Below are 22,618 nucleotides of genomic sequence, written 5' to 3'. Positions count from 1 at the left end.
TTTACTATCCATATGTTGCTTGCCAATGTATACTACTTCTATTCACCTTCTCTATATCTGCTTCACTATTCAATATCCAAAACTAATTACAAGCTTCTCAATTTGCTATTTTGCATATATTTGGTAGGCGCACGACCAGGTGTAGGGGTCTATTTTTCCCTTACTCTCACTCACAACAGCATCGAAAAAATTTCTTCAATTGTTTACCTTCTCCTTTGCCATTTTTTCACCTTCGTCCACTCATATAATCCTCCACACACCACATATTCCTCCTTTGGACCTTCACAAATGTCTATTCTTACGACATTTCCCTTCACCCCAAACGTCGTTTTTCTTCCTTTTTTTCTGAACCTTTTTGTTGTTTCTAGTTTACGTTTGTTTTCATATTATCACTTCAAACTTGGCCAAAAAAAATTCCTGTCTCGCTACCATACCAGAGCTAAATTGTAGATAGTTCGTATTTAAATCATGTATAGGTTTTACATTGCCTGTTCTGTCCAAAAAGAGCTTGACTGGATTTTTACTCTAATGCTTGCTTAAACCATTTATGTTACAAAGATTTAGATAAAGTGTAAACCAAGATAGTCCTTCAGCAACAACTAGGGTACCTCTCAGTTTTCAATATCTGAAACTCCTAGCTACGTTTCTCTTGTGACAGGTCGCGATCTAATGGTTCATTACTCCTGTAACAACCAGAAAACTCCTCTAACCGAATTCACTTTGCAAATACTACAATGAAGTAAAATAGTATTCCCAAACACTGTACTCAAACAGACTTTATAAACCATCGCAATTTTTTGTATGTATACAGTAGTGGGTAGATGTGGACATCCTGTTACAAGTGCATTTATTTTGATATGGTTTCAGCATTATGAGTCATTCAGCATCTTGTGTTGTTAGTAGCTATAAATTGCAGACCGATTATTTATAGCAAATCGGCAACTGTCTACCAGAATTGGAGTCAGTGAAATTCTTGTCGAAAAGGCAAGGGAACCAATTTCCCACACTCATTCCATCAAATTCCTTACGCAAGAAATCCTTCTCTCCTTACAAGAAATGACGGTAGCACCGAAGTGCATTTTTTGTTTTTTTTTTCCTGAGTGGCTTATGGCTTGCCAACTTCTGAAGGGGCAACAGTTCACTTGATGTTTACTAATTGTTCTTTCTTTTTTTTCGGACGCTGTAAAGTCTGGCTAGCACTTCATTTACTTGGGCATAATTATACTAAAGTTGATATGATAGAGTTCATAGGCTTATGCTAATAGATAATCACCTTAGTAAGTTCGACGTACCCAACCACTAAGGGTACTTTGTAGTTTAAACTTCAGTTTCAAATTATGGCCAAAAAATGAGTTTTGACTAGGGAACTACAACCAAGGTGTGTGTATCTAGGTTTTAAAATATTGACAGTTCACTATAATAACTTCTGGTACACTGCGAAATTGAAAATAGGGAGCTTGCGCATCATCTGTTGTTTTCTGTTCAATTTGAGGAGAGTTTTTAAGGGGCAAAGAGATTAATCATAGCAGAGCATAAGACCAAATTATGAACAGTCGGTAGCGCTCACAATTTCAATTGTTATCTGCCGTCTCATAATAGCTACTTTTGAACAATTTATTAAGCAGTTCAGGTGGGCTGTGGCTTGGCTGCTAATACATATGCATAGCAACAGTAAATAGAATAACAATACTATTTAAACAGTCGTCTTGTAGTCCTCTTCGGCCCCGTAGCCGAACTATTTTAAGCTATGTAAAGCTCGCACCAGAACGAGAGTTACGCCTATAAACAGCAAAGGTCGTGGCCATGCTCGCCGTGAAATTGCCATGACTGAAACTGATTCTGGCACAAGAGTTGCCACCACAATCGCAGTACAATGACAATCAGTGAACCCAAAATGATCACTACACGGCCAATGGGCCAGTGTACTTTCTTAGGAGGAGTCTGTTCAAAATTATATAGACGCCACTTTCTTTATCTCTATTCTTGAGTATATTATAAGTATAAGTATCCTACTTTCGGATATATCCTATAGTAATCTACTTTCCTAATACTGGTTCATTTATAGGAAACCAGAAAACGTGATTTGCTGCCCCCGCTTTCCCGATACCACTCCAAATATACCATGAGAGTGAACATCAGATTGACCACCGAAACAAGCTACGTTGTTACAGTTGATGAAAATGCTACAGTTGAGGATTTGAGAGCTGCAGCTACTGCTGGATGCCCCTCACACTCCGTTTTACCCGAAGACTTCAAACTTATCTTTAACGGAGCGAAATTAGATTCCTCAAATGGTTTGTTATCTGACTGTGGAATGTCTTGTAATGAGACTACCGTAATTTTGATGAGTACAAGTGATGTTACTGCCTCTGCTTCAACGGGTACCTCTGTTTCTTCTTCGTCTTCCCATCGCAAGAAGAAGAAGTCTAAGTGCTCATTCCAACTGTGCTCCTCCACCCCTTTGAGAATTGTTGGAGCATGTTCTCACTGCTCGGGTAATTTCTGTGCAAAACACCGTCTCTTGGAAGACCATTTATGTATAGCATTGCAAAGGTGCAAGGATGCAGCCCATGAGAAGAATGCCATGAAATTACAGAGTGAGTCAACTTTGCGTTCTCAAGTTGCTAGAGTATAGAGTCAGATGTATTTACAGGTTTGTTGTACATTATTGGTGTGGTGATGGTTATTATAGGTTAAATTAAGTCAAGTCAAGTTAAGTTAAGTTCAATTCTGTTCAGTTTGTTTGTGTTTTCAATGGTCCATATAGATGCTGTTGTGAAATCTCCTAGTAGGCTCTTTTTCAGTGATTCACATAATCAGTATGCCACTCTTTATGTCACTTTTTGATAGAGTTTCATTTCAATCACATATATATATGTATGTATGTATGAATTTATGTATCTACATATTTTTTATTTTGTTTATCATAGTCTTTATTATTACCGTAACTAATTTTGAAGTAAATTGTCCAATTCTTCTTGATATCTACCTTGAGTAGCCTTATTAGCTCTCTCTAAACGTTTCTCTGCTTTCTTGTATAACGATTCCTGGTCCTCGCTTTCCAACTCGTAGCAATTAGCCAACGATATCATTGCTTCTGAAACCAAAACCCAACTTTCTGGGTCGTCATCATCTTCAGCAGCTTCCAAATATTTGAGTGCCTTACCAATTAATTCCTGAGCAATTTTCTGCAGCTCATGCTTGGTAAAACCCTCGAGTTCTTCCCCTTCAAAGTCATCATCGTACATCAATGTTGTATATATACTGGTGATTCCTTCACTCTCCTTTAGATATGACTGTCCCAAGAGTTTGTTCAACTCCAACACAAGAGCCTTATCAACAGCTTTATCTTTCTTGACTTGATTAAGAAAAACAATAGTTTTCTCTCTCCACCACAAGTTGTATTCATCAGACTCACGGATCTGGTACAACGAATGGTCTTCATCTAACTTTATTTCATTGCCATTTTCATCATTATCATCATCAGAATTCTTTCCTAAACCCTCATCTTCCCGGTCATCATCAGCTTCAATATGATCCTTTCCAAAGTTATCAATGATTTCAAGCGTGTCGTCCAAAGCTTGAAGAATCTCAAAAGATTCAGAATTAAACAAGTGAAACCTTTTCTGCTCAATAGCTTTAGATTCAGCACCATTATATGTTTGTAAAACTCTATCTAACAATTCCTTGACGTTGATATCTTTATGCTTACTGTTTAAGTCTAATTGTGATATGTATTGCAATGGAACTTGATTAATCAAGACTTTACTCTTTGCAAATAAAAGTTCAGGTGAATGTGGAAACTTTTTTAACCCAGTATCTAACCTGTCAATCAGTTCATTAAAGAAAGCAGTTACGTCTTTCGCTTCCTCCGTCTTAAACTTAGCCAATTCGCTCAAAGCTACCCCGTAAATTGCATAGAATTTGTCTGTAATTTTGTCAGTAGTTGAGTTTCTCAACAATCTGTCACATTCATTGACAATACCGTTCAAGATCAATTCGTTATCTCTTTCTCCTCCTAAATATGTATCCCATAATCCATGCAATTGAGAGAATTCATCATTGGGATCAACTTCATGGTCAAGTTCCACAGTTAATTCGTTCGTTGATGCGGCTGAAGTTTCTTCATCTTCAACTTTTTGCTTCTTGTTCGTCTTGGACTTTTTACCAAGGCCTAATTGTCTTTTTGCCATTTTTCAAACTATTCTGGCTCAGATTATTACTTCGTAGGAATCATGTAGAACTCACAGTATCTGCTTAATTTCGCGATGTGGCTACATAATTTTCGAGAGATGGGCATCTTGGTAAAACAGACCACTTTTCAAAATTCTCTTACACGTTCTGTCACAAATGCAAACGAGCTCATTTCGTACGAAATCATACCTCATAAAATTGAAAAAGTAAAGCATCACCTTAATATACCAATATTAATAACCAAGCTGAAAGTTATACAATCAACAAAGTGCTGGATACATCACGTGATCAATTTTGTCAATTTACTTTTCGTTTCTAATAAAGGCACGCAGTCACCCGTGACAAGTGGGCACGTGGTCTAGTGGTATGATTCACCCTTAGGGTGGGTGCGGTCCCCGGTTCGATTCCGGGCTTGCCCCTTTGTTTTCTTCTTTTGTGGGCACGTGGTCTAGTGGTATGATTCACCCTTAGGGTGGGTGCGGTCCCCGGTTCGATTCCGGGCTTGCCCCTTTTTTTGTTACATTCTTATATTTTTGTATCTTCAAGAAGACAGTATACAAGTGTAGGCGTCATTAAAAACATCAGATTATAAAAAGAAGTGAAAAATAACACATTGCCGATCCACGACAATTATTTGAGCTATAGTGTAACTCAGCATTGAAAAAGTAAAGAAATAGTAAACTATTCTCAACCTGACTTTCCGTTAGTTTCTCTATCCGTGTTCTCATCATCAAGAACATGAGAAACACTAACGACATGATCATCATTGTCTTCAGGAGGTGTTGCAATTCCTGAATTATTTGTATTGGAAATCGCCGAAGTATCTATTGATTGTTGTTCCTTTTGTTTTTCAGCAGCCAATTGTTGATTGACATACTGACGATAACTTTCTGTATACACAAGTTTCGTTAAGGGTGTGGTTAAAAATGTTGTAATAATGGCCATGAGAATAAACATGGAGAACGTCTTTTGATTCAAAATTTTTGCATTCAAACCCACTTGCAAAACAACAATTTCGACAATACCTTTACATGACATTAAAACACCCACTGCTAAGGATTCTCTCCAAAAAATACCATTTATTCTTGCAGCTAGTAAGCCACCAATAATCTTCCCAAACATAGCCAACCCAATGATTCCAATGATATATGCCCAATCAATTCCTTTGTCAAGTGTGCCTAAATTCACATTACGACCAGCCAAAACAAAGTAAAGTGGGATAAAAATAGCACTCACCAACAGATCAATCTTTTCAATGAATTTGTGATGGAAATCCAGTTCACGAGGAATAATTAAGCCAACCATGAATGCCCCAAAAATAGCATGAACACCAATAATATCTGTAAACCAAGCACTGGTAAACACTGTACTAAGAATCAAAGTGGTTGTGACATGACTTGGACCAACTTCAATCTCATTTGTCCAGCGTTTCAAGTACAAATGTAAAATCCATTTCACAGGAAACAATACCACTATGAACCATCCTACAGTCAACATTATAATATATACGGTGTTGACCGCTTTGTCTGCATTAGCAAGCGTGATTGATAACGCTAAAAGTATCCAACCTACCAAATCATTAAAAATACCGGCCGATAACACAATGACTCCACACCTATCTTTTGATAATCCAATTTCTCTTAAAATTCTCGCTAGTACAGGCAATGCAGTAACACAGATAGCTGTTGCACAAAAAACCATATAAGTTGTAAACTTGATTTCTGGTAGGTTGGGGTCATTTTTACGGTAATGATCAAACAAACCCACAGCAATAGCACATCCAAGACCAAATGGAACAAGAGTATTAGCCAAACCCACTGATAATGCAACTCTCATATTTTTTTTCATAAAGAGCAAGTCTACTTCTAAACCAATGACAAACATAAATAAAATGATCCCAATATTTGCTACCAAAGTCAAGCCAGGTATACTCAGGGCAGGGAATATGCGTGAAGTGAAATTAGGGATTCTACCCATAACTGTAGGGCCTAGTACAATACCTGTTATGACTTCTCCAATAACTCTTGGTTGTTTAATCAAGCCCAATGGGTAATTGAATAGCATAGAAAACGCGTAGATGATTAATGCTTGCAATAAGAACAATGTGTACGGCGACGAGGCCGAATATTCCACGGGATTCCTACCAGAGACTATCCCAGCCACTGACAGGGTATCAACAGCCATTTTATTTATATGAGTGTAAATGTATATAGAATAACTTAAGTCTTAAGTCTAATGCCGTAAACAAAAGTACAACTATTAAGTGTGCAATGTACTTGACTTTAAAGAGGAAAGGGGACTATAGCCTATTTCCCAACAAGTATAAACTCAGTAAATAGTCAATCAACGTCTAGCAAAAACACAGAGGTGAGCCCAAACAAATCAATAGCCTAATAAAGAAAGGAATATATGCTGATCAAAAAGACAACTTAATTGTTTTTTTTATATTGAGATAAAGAAAGATCATGACGTCAAGGATTACTTTCAGGATCACGTGATCCAATTGTTTTTTTTTATTCGTCGTTAAAATAACTGAGATCAGCGGGGTTGTGTATGATCTGATGGATGACGTTGTGTATAGGGTAAAAAAAGGGACAGGCAAACGCCAGTTGCAGCTATAGCATTTATACAATCAAGTTTAGGTGATTCTATGAAAAGAGTTAATCAAGTTAACGCAGACAGTGTAGAATATACGCCAAGATAGAACAAGCTGAGATTCAAAACCTTGTACAACTCAGATCTGAAATTCGCCGACAAATCATGTTAAATTCTCGTGCAGTAAAAAAGATGTCACGGTACCAAAACGTCATAATTCCCATACTCATACATATTGTGAGGCATGACTGAAACTGTGGAAGATATTGCGAGTAAGATAATGATGTTCAATGTGATAATACCCCATTTCTATGGGTGTAAGAATGAAATCTAAGATTCATGTTGTTTGCACTCCGTAAAGTCTACAAGCCTCGTATATTATTTGATCACCAAGGGGTAACGAGCGAGTGAACGAATTGATCTGACGCGCAGCTAAAAACAATAATATGTAAGCAACCATTTGGTCAGCTTGTACCTTCCCCATTTCTCTTGCGGCCATGAAGGAGTCGCATTCGTTATCGGTTCCGGTGAACGCACGACTGCTAGTACTAATGCGAATGTGATTCTGATTTTGGTCTGTTAAATTAACTAAAACTTTAGTTTGTTAGAGCACGTGACATGCTGTGATGGATGAGGACCTCTATACGACGTAAAGGACTATATAATAGCTTTTAGAGACTGTAATCGCAAAGCAAACCTGAAGCAAACTTCTGGTTCCTACGGAATGAATATAAAGCACTAGAATGGTGGGTTTAGTAGCAACATTAAAATGCGAGAACGAGGTTCACTTGGTTGTGGGAAGTTCACCCATGTCAGCCTTTCGCATCCGTACAATCCTTGAAGCCGGTGCTCTTCCCATAGTGCTAATAACCAATGATCATGATATTAGTCCGGCACTTCGAGAATATGTTGAGAACAATAAAATCCGTCTTCTTAAACAGGAATTTACCAAAGAAGTCTTAACCACAGTTGGAAGGAAAGAAACTAACCATGTGGTGGATAAGGTGTTTGTTAACATCAATGACAAAGAGTTACAACAGACCATTTTTACCGAATGCAGAAGACTTAGAATCCCAATAAATACTAGTGATAACTCTCAATTAAGTACATTTACTTTGATGTCCACTTATACTAGCGGTGACTTCCAATTAGGTGTCACTACCAATGGGAAGGGATGCAAATTGGCAGCTCGTTTAAGAAGAGAACTCTCTCAACATGTACCTACAAACATTGATAAGATCTGTTCTAATGTTGGAGAGTTAAGGAAGCTTATAAAGTTAGAAGATAAATTAGACGACTCAAAAGATAGCGAGATCGGTGAAAATGATGATGATGCAGTGAACACTTCAAAATTAAACTCTTTAGTGAAAGAATTCCTGATGACAGCAGAAGAGAAGAAACTAAGAAGATCTCGTTGGTTATCTCAAATCGTGGAATACTATCCTCTTGAAAAGTTAGCAACACTAAACATGGAAGAATTATCTCATGAATATTCAATAAGATCACCAACCCCAGAACCTCAAGCTGAACCTGCACAAGTGGAAACAGAAGAGGACAAAAGGCCAAAGGGCTCAATATCGCTTATAGGGGCTGGGCCTGGTTCGGTATCATTATTAACAATTGGTGCTCTACATGCTATTCAAAATGCTGATTTGGTATTGGCTGATAAGCTTGTACCTCAGGCAGTATTAGATTTGATCCCCAAACACCGCACTCAACTTTTCATCGCAAAGAAGTTCCCTGGAAATGCGGAAAGGGCTCAAGAAGAACTTTTAGCTTTGGGTTTAGAAGCAGTTTTACGTGGTGACAATGTGGTGAGATTGAAGCAAGGTGATCCTTACATTTTTGGAAGAGGTGGAGAGGAATTTCTATTCTTTGAGCTGCATGGATTCACCCCCAGAGTGATACCAGGTATATCATCAGCCCTTGCTGCTCCAGTGCTTAGTCATGTACCAATGACCCAACGTGATGTAGCTGACCAAGTTTTAGTGTGCACGGGTACAGGAAGAAAGGGAGCTTTACCGGATTTACCAGCGTTTAATCCTAAAAGAACAACAGTATTTCTCATGGCATTGCATAGAATTGTGGAATTAATACCTAAAATGATAGATGAAGCAGGATGGGCTCCCCAATTACCATGTTGTATTGTGGAAAGAGCTCTGTGTCCTGACCAACGTGTGATACGCACGTCGTTGGCTAAGGTAGCAGATGCAGTTCAGGCATGTGGATCAAGACCTCCAGGATTATTGATTACTGGTAATGCTTGTGGTGTTCTTAGGGAACATTCAGGTTCAGAGTGGACAATAGAGGAGGGTTATTTCGACACTCTTGGGTCTTTAGCTAATAATGTTCATTTCTAGATGAAAAGGTTGGAGACGTTGTAAATAGTTTTAACGACAGGAATGGGAATATTAATCGTAATATTAATCATGATAAGATAATAATAGAGTAGATGTACATTTGATATGACTCATGAGTCATATGAGTTTTGTGCTACCAAAGGTGTTGATCCGGGTAACGATCTCAAAGTACTGATAACGATTTGTATGGATTGTTTATGTTGACGCTCCACGTTTTCTTTGATTACCATTGATTAGTAAGAACACAACACTCTAATTTCTTAATACAGCCAAGGCAATCAGCAATTATTGGAACATGCTCCTTAGAGGTATTCGTTTATTGAGTACCAGTGCCAGTAAAAGCGCATTTGTATTTGACATTGATGGAGTATTGATTCGAGGAAATAAACCAATTCCGCAAGCCAAAACGGCCTTAGAGTTGCTTAATAAAGAGAAGGTGCCATTTTTGCTTTTGACAAATGGTGGAGGAGTCACAGAGAAGAAGAGGGCCGAGTTTCTCTCTGATAAACTTGGAGTAGAGCTTTCTGCCAATCAGCTTGTTCAAAGTCATACACCTTTACAGATCTTGGGAGAAAAGCACGCTTATGATCGTATTCTTGTTGTTGGAGGTGTTAATGATGAAGCCAGGAAGTGTGCACTTGAATATGGATTTCAAGATGTGATAATACCTATGGATATAGTGAAACAAAACCCATCTGTTTCCCCCCATCACAGATACACAGTAGAACAATTGAGCAAATATACCAGGGAGGTGGACTTACTGAAGCCAATTGAAGCAATTGCGGTGTTTAATGATCCCAGAGATATGGGAACTGATATTCAAGTAACACTTGACCTTCTTAACTCGGCTGGTGGTTTGATCGGCACACAAAGGAAAGTACCAACCGTTCATAGATCAACTCCCCTGATCCCCATTATTTTCAGCAATGATGATTTCATTTGGGCCAACGACTATCCCATCCCCAGATTTGGCCAGGGTGCTTTCAGAATGGTTGTGGAATCCTTGTACAAGAAAATCAACAATTGCTCAGAAATGGATTCTTTGATCTTGGGGAAACCGTACGCTATTCAATATGACTATGCCAAAAAGGCTTTAGCCAAATGGCATGTTGAATTAACCAGTAAACATGGAAATGGCCACGTTCACTCTTCAGGCGCATTTGCTCAAGAAATTAACAACCCTACTAATTTACAATTTAACCGCATCTACATGGTAGGAGACAACCCAGCATCGGATATTAAAGGAGCTAATGACAATGGATGGGAGTCCATGTTGGTTAGAACAGGAGTGTACAATAATGAACCTTTGGGGTCTCTCGTAGCGCTGCCTTCTGCTGGAGTACATGATGATGTACTTGAGGCGGTTAAATACGGCTTGAATCAAAAGTAAATTGCCCTTGCGTGACGGAAGTTTGATGCATAGTTGATTTCTAGATCATGATCTCTTGCTTAGATGTGCATTAGGTTTATGTATGCTAGAACTTGTTTAGATGTAAACCATTCTTAGACATATGAATCAATACAAAATTAAGCAAGTAGGTAATGTCTCTACCACCCTAATTGTACCTATTCCGTCGATCTCACCCATTTGGGACACTTGAAACAACTTGATTCATATGTACGTCGAAAGGCATGCAACCTTTAACGGTATACGCAAGAATCCAACGAGTTAAAAACGATGCACCAGATTACGATAAATACCAAATTCAGAGGTCCTATTGAGGAGCTTCATGATTAGTAAAATGTGGAGTTTCATCCAAGGCCCCCCTATCAGGCACTCTATTGCACCATAGGTCCAAAACCCCTGCTTAATGCAGTGAATGTAGATGTGGGGAAAATCAGATCAAGAAATATGAGGGTTTCACTGCTTTTATGTGCATTCCAAATTATCTCACGCAGAACACGAAGGAAACACGAGGCTGTGCATAACCAAATATGATTTACGAATAATATATATTGTCAAGTTCACCATACCAAATAGGTTTAGAATTGAACATCTATCGCAGATTTTAAATAATATATACACCCAAAAACAGAATGCTAACAACTTAAAGAACCTAATACTAAAGCAATCAAGATAATAAACAAATAAGCAAAGAAATATAATGACCCAAAAAAATACAAATAAGTGAAAACTGATACTGGGATCTGGGCCAGCAACAACAGCCAGCTGTAGAGGGGCGCTGGGAAAGTTCCATAACAGTCAATACTGAATTAAAACAAAATCAACTAAAATATGTAGTAGTGATAGTCATAGTAGTAGAAGCAGCAGCAGTGGCATGCAATAATAAAAAATAAGCATAAACTAATGATTTGAGGACTTTTCAATATATTGGAAATATGCAAATGGCGTCTAATTTAATGGGGCACCATAGGAACAGGAATTGAAGATGCATACTGATACAGTGGGGTCAGTAAAGGAGGAGGTAGTCCATGTGGTTGAGGAATAACCATTCCTTGCGATGCTTGGGGTCCTGATAATCTCATTTGTACATGTGTCGCTGATGGTTGAGGTGGCATCTGTTGAGGGATAGCCAGGTATTGCATTGGTGTATGATGTATGTGCCCTTGGAGGGAACCAGGAGCTGGTGCAGAATGAGAAAGATGCTGTGGTGGTAATGCTTGAACTTCCATCTGTTGTTGTTCCTTTTGATGACGGTTGCGTCTGACTTCCTTTTCTACAGACTCATTCTGCAAATGCTTTTGGATGGATATCCGTCTTCCGTTCTTTCCTTTAGTGACTTTATTGTTGAGAACTTCTTCCGCAGCAATAACAGCACCTTTACGTTTCACTAACTTGGCATGAAATAAACCACATGCATTACATAATGTACGAACTCCGTTTGGACCTCTTCTCCATTCTGGTGTCTCTGTAGTACCACAACGGTGGCATTTGTTGGCGGGTTTGTCAATAACTTCCGGAGGAACTGTGAACCTAGTTGACCCCACAGGTACACAAGCTTGAGTTGGAACTGGTCCACCATTAATGCCTATAGCTGGTTGGCCTGGTGCAACATTCATTTGATTCTGCGGTAAAGGCAATTGTGGTCCTATTGCCGGTGTTGTGGGGGATTGGTTTGCTCCTGAAGACATATAGTAGACAGGCTGGTAATAAGAATAAGCACCGACTTGCTGAACTGTATTGATCGCTGGGACTGAGGGGGAACTGTAGCCATTATATGGGGTGCCGTTGTATGGGGTGCGGTATCCCGGTTGTTCATAGTATGGCATCAATGGAGATGTTGGTCTGTTTGAAGAGCCAGAAGAAGGTCCTGAAACTGCAGCGGATGTAGAAGAAGCTGCACCATTAGGTCCATTAGAAGCTGGAACTGGAGGTGTTGCAACTGACATTGTTGTGTGGTTACTTATTGATGCAACTGAGGACTGGGGGCACGGAACTGAACCACCACCAAGAACGTAGTTAGAAGGTGTTGTAAGCCTCAATGGAGTAGCTAATCTTGACTTAAAGTCCATCATAGGCATAAGTCTAGGGCCCTGACCCAGGTCGGTGGATTTTGTAATAGGAGGCTGAAACAGCAGATGCGACGAAGTTGAAGGTGAAGACAAGATAGAAGATGATGTAAGTTCTGAAATTGAAGGCAACTTAACCTTGTCCTTTTCCGCCATGGTTAAAGAGATGTTGAATAACTTTAATAATGGTATTAAATTGAAAGCCTAATGGAAGTATTAGTTGCAATTACGTAACCACAAATTTAATGTGCGTTAAATGAGTCGTCAGTAAGCGTACATAAAATAATATCGAAACGCTACCGTAGTAACTTATAATGTATTAAATATGAGGGGTTTGAAAACGTAAAAATGGAAAATGGAAATGAACAATCTTGAATAAAAGAAAATGGAGGAAGATGGCCTTATATATTCATTAAGATGGGGTTACCGCCCATAAAATAATGGTAGACAGGAGGGACGTTTGAGAGGCCACATATAGCCACAAGTTAGTAACTTGCATGCGTCACACTCCAAAATGCATGGTACACCAGGTGGAGCAAGTGACGTACTAGCCACGCACAGAAGAGCATGAAAAGTTATCTATACTGGCATTTGTATCAGGGTAGCGAAAATTACATAGCACCTAAGCATGAATAAGCCTATGCCGCGGTACAGGTTCAGGCACAGACACCGCAAACTGTTGAAAAGCGGAAGGCTTAATTGGGCCCTTTCTCAGATTTTTAATGATTGTGTAATAATTCCTGCAATTATAATTATTTTTTGTACGTGGCAAGAAAATTTAATAATATTTATCTATATGGAATGTAAAATAGTCTCGTAATACTTTGAGTTATCCGCAGGCTTCGAGAACGTCGTCTCCTTAACAATACGAGATGTTGTGCAGGGTGCATATGTCTATTGCACATCTTGCATACATTTTGGGGGTATATGCATGCAAGATGTACAACCCAATAAGTATAGGATCGACGTTACAATAATTTGATGCCAACTTATGTTCTGCTGTCATCGGCTCGTGACGAAAGAACATTAAAACCTTAAATGTGGTCCACTTTCTATGCAGTGTTAAGGATCCTTGCTTCAGCTCAGGTTATCTTTAACTATCTTCAAATCCGGAGCGTGCCAATGATAGGATATGACGATTATTCCTCAGGAGGGTGAAATGAATTCAATCTGAAGAGAATGTGAATGTCCCTTTTCACCAATAGTTCAGATTTTCCGTCTTGCAGTCGGTATCTGAAACCATGTGAAGTACATTCTCATCTAAAAAGTGCATTCCTACTCAATCTGCCCCACGAGGTTCTGCATCGTTTCGTTGACGATTTAATTCGGGCTTGAACTGAAACAATGCATTTCGATTGATACCACCTTGGTTTCGCATTTGGACTATAACTCACTGGTTCAAGAGGTCTCGATCGCACTATTTGCAATGGCTTCCTTTTCGTCTTCTTATCATGATTTCAAGGAGGAATGTTTTTTCTTCCCTTGTTCCAAACATAAGCAGTAAGCTGTTGTAAAGCTTGCAAGCTTGATTGTAATTAACCTTACCTTGCAGTTGTCACCATTAAGATTGATGATTACTCATAGCAAAGATAGAATTCGACCTGGCAAAAGCAATGAGCTTGTAACCATCTTGGAGATTTAGTAACTTTTGCTAGCAATTCATAACACCGCAAATCTTCATCTGGACCATCATCTTTTGCACCAGCAGCTACAAAAACTAATTCTTTTATGGCACAGCAACGTTACAACGATGAAGATGGAAGCCTAAATTGGAACAGTTCCAAGCTGCTACTCAGGACGCACTGTGTCGTAACCGAAATTTAGCTACGGAACTTCGATTACAGTAGTGCTTTGGAGAGAAGTAGGCTATTGTTGATTTCTAGCTGTAGTGCAAGTGACACTGATTATCCCCTCCTAGGGCAGTTAATCAATTGGTTGTGTTACACTTACGCATTCATAACTCGCTCATTGGAAACAAACTAACTGATAGCGGTTGAAGTCGACCATTTGAAGTCACAAGCGAACTTTACTCGCAACTATGCATTAGACGATATTTTCCTGTTGGCAACAATACAGTTATTGTTCGATTATGGGCAACTGGAAATCATTCAGTACAAGGTCCTGATTACAAAGTAGTTTGCGTACACGAACAACATGAGTTGGTGAGAAGAATGTGCCATGAACCAACTTCAGTTGTGGTGAAGACTAGATTCAAATTTAAACTATCTAAAACAGTCAAGGTCACCGAAGCATATTAACTATGAAACACACTATAAATGAAAAGATCAAGATTTTTAGAGTTTTATTTCCACATTGGGAATGGCTATCTAACTGAGGAAGTCAAAGTTGTAATTTAATAGTCAATATTACCTAATTTGATCTACTAGGTTGACCAATGTGAAACAGATAACACCACTTCGCCTTGAAAGCATTACGAAAATCAAACTTTAGGTTAACATTAACATTTTCAAATCAAAAAAAGTCAACTTTCCACTTTTGCCGATTACTAACCACATAGATATCTTGGTTATAATCAACGAGGTTGCACCTTAATTGGATTGGTAGTTTAGCACAGCTTTTTTGTACCTCATGAGATAGCGCATCCAAGTCTTTCGACCAAATTAGGATCTAGATAGTTATGAGACTAATTAACACTCCCTTATATGCAACTGGCTCAAAGTAAGTTTACTTTAATGGAAAACCGGGACTTCAATTAGATCCTTTATCAAACATGTGTTAAAAAGTTCGTAACTGAGAATTTAGCAGATTGGATATCTTACATACTTAAGAACCACTACGCCTGAAATTACTCAACATAATAAAACAACGGGTTAACGTAGGGGTATTCCTGATACTATAATTCTCTGACCACAACAATAGTTTCGAATGCACGTTGTGATGTACTATTCTTGTTCCTTGAGGCATCCATAAACAGGTAAGCCGTGACACATGAAGCAGAATGTCGTAAAATCAGAAAACATGCAGTACACATATTTATTTCTTGATTGTGAGACCAAATAAAGGGTATAGATTTTCCAAAAATGTGTGCATTAAAATATAAAGCTTCTTCTTTCTATCTTAGCTTTATTTGTGCTGTTGGGAAATCGAGGTGAATGCTTGCGGGCGCATAGTTGTAGATCTTCGGATTTGTGTCGTGAAGCATTGTTTCAGTTTTTCGCTTTCGTTGATGATGTACGACTTAATTTAATCCAAGTCCAGACTTCAAACTTTATACGTAAACAGAAGCCAAAACAACAACGGAATCTTTAAAGAATTGATCCTACAGAAAATCTATGCCTCTAGCACCGTAGCTAAGCATAGTTAGGTACTTACCAAAAAATAGCTGGTGAGCGTTTACCTAAATAGTCACGTTGCGTAACAATAGTCAAGGTAAGAATTTGGTTTTCAACGCCAAGGGTCATCCATATTCAAGTGTGAAGGTTGCCAGTTACTACAATTTTGTATTGCGAGAATTTAGAGTGAAGATTTCTCTTCTTACCATTAATACATGCGCAATTTTTCCCGTTTATTTATTGTAAGGTTATCTAGATTATCTAACCAATTTAGGAACGAAGTCACACCAATAGGCTGAATTTGAAGTATCTGGATCTTTTCACGTAGTAAACCGAAAGTGGAGCATTCATATCTTAGGACATTCAGTAGATGGTTTCACCGAATACTTGACCGAGATCTTCTTAGGTTCTTTTCCTTAATTTGTAACATATAGGAGCAGACGTAAGTTTCACTTGAAAATGTGCATGATTTAATCGATTGGAACAGAAGAAGTGATAATTCGCGGGACCTTTAAATTTCTACGACGATCCCAAAGCAAAGAAACAAATACTTATGCATGAGGGGTGAAACTGCAGGGAAGTGAGAAAGAAGAAAGTGGTCTTATGCCACGCATATAGAAAGCCTATTTGGTGATAAGAAGGTATTTTGTTCAAGAGACTGAGAACCTTAATGGTGTTCTTAAACAAAGGTTACAAAATTTTCTTTGTAGACGTGATCAAAGAGGCAGTAACATGCATTATGCGAGAGAAAATGATTGCGATGATTTCGTTAGCTTGCTAACCAATTCGATTTGGAAAACATAAGTTACAACAAGGATACAAATTTAGTCTAGTACGCCTACAGAAACAAAGCCTTTTTCAATCGGTACCTTTTCTTTGCTCTCAGTAGTGCCGGACAAATTGTATTCTTGAACTAGGTTGCTAATAAGTGTCGTGAAGTTATAGTTTTAGTTGTCAAGTGCAACCGAACACAAAGTTATGATGTAGTAATATTCCAGAGCAGGAAAGTTTCTAAGTTTACCCGCTAGACGTGTAATGCACTCAATTTATCGAAATCGAATCTACAGGGACAAAAGACATTACATTTAGATTACGAATTTTGATGACATCTGATCTTCAACTAAGCATTTTGCTTCCTTCAGGTGCCATCTTGTATTCCCACTGCGATTTATATCCTTCACATTAGACACTTTTTTCTTGACTAGGTATGGCGAATACTTGATTGTCCCTTATGAGAGAATAGGTGGACTTTTGTAGTAAATCAATTTAAAAATGAAAATCATCTGTGGCTTCTGGTGAACTAACCTACTAAATGGAGTTCCGTTTCAACATAAACTTTGAACAGGGATTTATCCTATTTTAGAAGCGTTGCCATTTGTCGACGTACGCACCTACCTTAAAGATGAAAAAAAACATTTACCCTCTGCACATCTAAGAATCGTGCATGTTTTCATGTGATGTTGGCGTTTCCATGATCTAGGAGCAAAATTTTATAGAGGAATGTAATGATAAAACAATTTGTTTTTGTATGTAACCAAGGGGTAAAGCCAACAATTCTGTTGTGCATATTTATTGTTGAAAAGTGCTTGTGCAGATAATCCCTGATTAGCGAGCTCAACGCAAACGGTGAATGAGTGCAAGCAAGGACCCAACTAAATTCGTACCCCAAGCGATCCTCAATCAATTCACCTTTAGTCTTTTCTTTTAAGTGTAAATTTGGCAAGTACTGGAGGCTGAGTTTTAATGGTAAATCTTTAACCTCAATGTAAATCGAATTTCAAAGGTAAACGAAATTTAGATCATTTACAACTACTACCTTGTAAGTACAATCAAACATTTAAGAGACGCTTTCAAAGTGTACACGCTTAGTATAAGAGTATATGCCTATTTAGTAGTTCAAGCCTCTTCTAACGGTTATCATCGTACACCTCATTTACTTGCACAAGAAAAAAACGACAATAAGCGCCTTATTTTGTATTTTTGACAATTATTTGAGCCTTTGTTTGGATTATAATTTCATTTACAAGGAAAAGACCTCCTACCATAAGCAATAACGTAATTCTGTTAGAGAATGCTTTGAATCCAAACAAATAGCAGCACCTAACAAACTGAGCTGATTGCTGGCATCTTGTTAATTGTGTACTGAGTGAAAGCAACAATACCTAAAGCAATAAAAATAATATCTTAATTGGTAATATTTTGTAAAGTTGTACCTTAAACTTAGTAATTCACAAATATTATTAAATTCCGTTTAAAGATGTATTTACGGGTGAAACCCCACAAACCATATTGGATCAAGAATTATTGTTTGTATCAATCTTGAATCGAGAAATCTAAGTTTATCTGCATTGGTGTCGAACTCGACATAAGCCTCACATTACCAAAAATTCCGAACTGTAAGCCTCCCAAAACGCACATAAGAGTTGCTGAAACATCACATAGAGCCCTAAAATTCAAGGTCACTTGTTCTTCATTGCGCAGAATCTTACGGCGGCGATTAACCTTTGGTAACCTTCCAACCTACTACCAACTACAATATTAATAAGGTTTAACCTAGTTCAAATAATTAAACACTTGCCTCTGCTTATACTTCTCGTTTGAACTTTCGTACTCATGCATATAAAGTAGTGTGTCATAAAAAATGTGTGACTATTGTTTCCAGTTGTGCATTTAACTTAGCGAGACAGTTCGCTCGATTTCGTGCCAACAAATTTTAGTCTGGACCGCCTGAAGCCCTACCAAAATATAACCGTTATAAACAGACCTCATCTTTAGGGCAACAAAAAAATTGGCAAACAAAATTCTCTTATGATACTATGGAAGTGTAGTTAACTCAATGTGGTCAATCGTTAAAAAGATGGGTATAGTGTTATTGTTCGCTTACTTGGATAGCCATTCGAGCCTTACGCTGTTTTGTATTACAAATAGGCTCCCAACCATTTAGAACCAATGCGTCTCTAATGGAGGTGTGATGAGCCACAATGTCTCGGTGAGGCAGAAGCGCGGGGGACTATCTCTGTCCGCCAACACCTACGTTACTTATGAGTGTAGAGATAGGTTGCTAAGAGTATGGTTTCCAAGAATACCCATTGAGATATGAATTTCGAATACCAATTTTACGCTGTCAGAAAGACATATTTGGTACGCTTTAAAAGTGAAGATGAAACATTTCTTGACTTCTCCAAGTTGGAAACCATAGAAGTCTTTAAACTTTCAACAAAGATATCTATCTGTGAGGAACATTCCTTTCAGATATCATGGAAAAGGGTAATTATAAGCTATCGTCTAACAAGAGGTTTCATCTGGATCATACCCCTGAAACAAGATCCATATAAAACTCAACGATGGTAGAGCTTTACCCATAGAACATGCATATTTTAACGTACATAGAATATAACTCAAAAAAAAGGGCCAGACTACTTCTATGCATCAAAATACGTCACTTTGAAATATGCAATCAGGTAATTTAAAAACTAACATAGGTATACAACTCTACAAGTACAAGCTAGGTCTAATATCTACTCATTGAGAAGTAGAAATGAGAATCTAGACATCTTTAACTTGTTGTACTGAAATATTTCGCATGTAAGACAGTAACGTCCGGCTAAGCTGAGCTCTGCCCCTGTTAATATGTACTTTTATCACTGCTGCATTCAGGTAGATTGTTTTCTATTCCTTCTTGGATCGAGAAGGGGCGATTCACATATGCACATCGGCTTCTCTCAAGTTATCTGTGCGTTGTGACGCTCAGATGAGCCAAATATGAGAACTTTCAGCTGCAGTGACTGTCAAGCACGTCAGTCATTTATAGCAGCGCAATTTTGTCCTGAAGATGTTTCAGGACGGAATCAGTGAGCATCGTCAAGTATGCACAGTAGAGCTTCACCCCAGACTTCACTAGAACGCAAGGGACATTGCATCGATCCATACAGGCTAGAATTTCCTCGCTTTTTAGATAATGCACTCGCCTGCTATGGTACTTCAATGTGTCCATCAAGAAATCTTTGATACACTTTACATCACTCTTGAAATCTGCAGAAGAGAATCGCAGTAGTTTCTAATACTTATTAGCCGTATTCTGGATTTGAGTCTCAAGAATATGTACCAATAGAGTACCCCCAAAAAACCAGTAAACCAATATGTTTTTGAGTAGGAGAAGAAGTGCCATTGATCTTGGATTAATATATTAGATACGAGTGCTTTTTTTTTTTCCTATTTACTTGATTTCATATCGCTCCTTTTCTTTTGGACCGTATCGGTTACCTAAATCTTGAGGATCAGAACTTTCAATTTGAAGCCTATCTCACTGTCAAAAACATTGTTGCCTCTTTATGATATCTTACTACCTATTACCCGTAAGATCCAAAGTTAATAAAGTAATAAAGTCTCTGATATTCTGTTTAGTTTTGATTCAATATGACTATCTTTCTGTGAAACATAAATTGCTTAACCTCTTACATATTAAAAGTGGTTTAATTTAAGTTCAAATCGGTTTAAATATTATCTTATATAATGTTCATCTTCTTGGGGGAATATCTACAGTGTTTTACAAGGCACTAGTGTTATGGTTATTCCTCCAACTTTTACGAGGAAGATTGTAATTTCTGCTAATGTTTCACTGAAGATAATCCAATGGTCGTGCTTATCGATGATTGATTTACGAAACAGTTTGCTTTTTAAGTTTAATGCTTACCTGAATTGACTGCAACAAAATATCCTATTTTCGACCTTCTAATAGTACGGTTTTTGTCAAATTAAGCGAAACTCGTATAACGTCGTTTATGTTGTCAAAATCGATAGACAAATTGCGGGAGCCGCTTCGTATTTCCTTTTGGGAGAATTGATCCTTTGTTTGATGGAAGTAAACTCTGCAAAATTCTTGCTAATGAAAATTGCATCAGCTGTAATGAATAATGAAAGTGAGTCTCGTAATTTAAAATAAGACCCAGCGGTACTTATTTACGGATAAATGAAGTACAATAAGACCAAAAAATAATTAAAAAATTAGTTCAACATTAGATGCGACCACTTTTATCATCTTGATTTATAAACTTTCGAACAATTGCATTCACACTGGGAAATACATTTACAATTTATTGTACATTTACAATTGTCAAAGAGACCTAGCATTAGTGTGAGACTATGGGAAATGATACAAATTCCTATATCGGCAGATATCATTAGGAATGAAAAATCTGGCTTTGTTCACTCATAATACCATTCAATTATCTTTGCAAAAGCTCAATGGTACATTTTTTATTGTCCCTCAGTATTCATTGCCTACTAAGAATAATATAAATTACTCACTTTAATAACAAACTAAGGTTCCAGAGACACAATTTCAAAATTGCAGCTAATGCAGGTGCTTCATGACCAGAAACCTAGTTTAAGGTTTACACATGAATTGGAAAGCAATGCACATTGCACTTGTCTTAGACGCTTAAGTGCATTAGTGCACAAAGTGTTGATATTTTTTTGATAGCACAGTGCATTGCAAAGATGAAAGAGCTGTGAGGTTTGGTTCACTTACAGGACCAACAATTAGCTGAAGGTTAACTCAAGCATAATAATAAGATTATGTGTTGAACTTCGGAGATTGAAGTAAGTAGGTACCAATATACAAAGCGCTCTACAATTCGAGACTTGAAAGTATCTTCTCAAATACTATTATTTGTGGCTCAGACTTAATACTAGTCTCAACTTGGCTCAAGATCGTTTACGGTGCTTTAGTACGACTAACAACAACCTTGCCCCTCTGGTTAAATATGATCACCATTCAGTAATCTCGGGTTTGATAGTTCGGATTTGTTCATGAACTACTGCATATCCAGTATTTGTTTAAGGTACTTTACTTCAAATGTTGACTAAAGTTCTCCCTTATACTTGCTACCTTTATTGTCAACTTTCTAAGTGAATTCAATTTTTAAACCTATCGGGCATTGTGAATCTCCGAAAACGTAGGTCTATAGTACATTCAGTATACTGCATATCATCCTACATCTATGATATTGTATTCAAGATTGAGATCTCGAAAAAATGATACAAACGGCATTCAATAGTAGCCAAATGTAGTACCGTTTTCATTGTGAGTATTCCGCAATCTACAGTCAGTCCCCTCACATCTTTAGTATTGTTCATAAACTCCATTGCTGGTTTGTTGGTATTTGCGTTGAGCAACAATACATACCAGAGGGACCGAGATTGTTTTCATTCCACTACCCCTGTCTGCCGATTAACCATCAGATGCAAAATTTCAGGACCTGCCCCCCATATTGAACTAGAGCAATCTACTGAGGTCTTGGTTGAAATTCCAGGGTTGAAACTTTCATTCATTTGTAAGAGTATTCGTTGTGTAATTCGAGATTGACCGCTTTTCGTTCTGCTTCAATGTACAACGACGAGCTGAGTGACATCAACCTACGTACATTCATTTTTCTTCTCGTTAACGCCATACGATGTGTTTTAGCTTTTCACTGTTGAAGAGTTGTATACCCCTGACCTAATTGACCTAGTTGAATTGTGTCACATTCAGAACTGAAAATTTTCAGACCTTGCAAGACATCATGAACTTAAGCTCTCCAACACAAATTAGGTTATTGTTAACGCAAAATAAATTGGCCAACAACGTGATATATCACGTGACAATTATCATGTGACCAAATATTTAATACACAAATCGATTTTCCAGAGAAAAAAAGAATACTG

General features: G+C 37.9%; 6 protein-coding genes and 2 non-coding genes across 8 annotated transcripts; 5 read left to right on the top strand and 3 right to left on the bottom strand.

Moving 5' to 3' along the window:
- Positions 1-2,122: 2,122 nt before the first annotated feature.
- Positions 2,123-2,635, top strand: KQ657_002636 (uncharacterized protein; the record flags this gene model as incomplete). Its single annotated transcript, XM_043193390.1, has 1 exon — positions 2,123-2,635. The coding sequence occupies one exon, from the start codon at positions 2,123-2,125 to the stop codon at positions 2,633-2,635; it is 513 nt and encodes a 170-aa protein (XP_043047577.1).
- Positions 2,636-2,948: 313 nt separating this feature from the next.
- Positions 2,949-4,193, bottom strand: ETT1 (uncharacterized protein; the record flags this gene model as incomplete). The annotated part of the gene is made up of 1 exon (XM_043193389.1): positions 2,949-4,193. One exon carries the CDS (start codon positions 4,191-4,193, stop codon positions 2,949-2,951), a length of 1,245 nt encoding a protein of 414 aa, XP_043047576.1.
- A 348-nt stretch (positions 4,194-4,541) lies between these two features.
- KQ657_002634 lies at positions 4,542-4,613 on the top strand. Its single transcript has one exon. It is a non-coding gene; the product is annotated as a tRNA-Pro (tRNA).
- Positions 4,614-4,631: 18 nt separating this feature from the next.
- KQ657_002633 lies at positions 4,632-4,703 on the top strand. Its single transcript has one exon. It is a non-coding gene; the product is annotated as a tRNA-Pro (tRNA).
- Positions 4,704-4,881: 178 nt separating this feature from the next.
- On the bottom strand, positions 4,882-6,378 carry KHA1 (K(+)/H(+) antiporter; the record flags this gene model as incomplete). The annotated part of the gene is made up of 1 exon (XM_043193388.1): positions 4,882-6,378. The coding sequence occupies one exon, from the start codon at positions 6,376-6,378 to the stop codon at positions 4,882-4,884; it is 1,497 nt and encodes a 498-aa protein (XP_043047575.1).
- A 1,154-nt stretch (positions 6,379-7,532) lies between these two features.
- On the top strand, positions 7,533-9,149 carry MET1 (uroporphyrinogen-III C-methyltransferase; the record flags this gene model as incomplete). The annotated part of the gene is made up of 1 exon (XM_043193387.1): positions 7,533-9,149. One exon carries the CDS (start codon positions 7,533-7,535, stop codon positions 9,147-9,149), a length of 1,617 nt encoding a protein of 538 aa, XP_043047574.1.
- Positions 9,150-9,261: 112 nt separating this feature from the next.
- On the top strand, positions 9,262-10,539 carry KQ657_002630 (uncharacterized protein; the record flags this gene model as incomplete). Its single annotated transcript, XM_043193386.1, has 2 exons — positions 9,262-9,265; positions 9,419-10,539. The coding sequence occupies 2 exons, from the start codon at positions 9,262-9,264 to the stop codon at positions 10,537-10,539; spliced, it is 1,125 nt and encodes a 374-aa protein (XP_043047573.1).
- Positions 10,540-11,507: 968 nt separating this feature from the next.
- Positions 11,508-12,500, bottom strand: BRG1 (GATA-type transcription factor BRG1; the record flags this gene model as incomplete). The annotated part of the gene is made up of 1 exon (XM_043193385.1): positions 11,508-12,500. The coding sequence occupies one exon, from the start codon at positions 12,498-12,500 to the stop codon at positions 11,508-11,510; it is 993 nt and encodes a 330-aa protein (XP_043047572.1).
- Positions 12,501-22,618: the final 10,118 nt, after the last annotated feature.

Source organism: Scheffersomyces spartinae (genome assembly GCF_019049425.1).
Source record: "Scheffersomyces spartinae strain ARV_011 chromosome Unknown scaffold_21, whole genome shotgun sequence".
Taxonomy (NCBI): domain Eukaryota; kingdom Fungi; phylum Ascomycota; class Pichiomycetes; order Serinales; family Debaryomycetaceae; genus Lizanozyma; species Lizanozyma spartinae.
The sequence above is the reverse complement of the archived record's forward strand: the minus strand, read 5'-3'. Positions and strand labels throughout refer to the sequence as shown.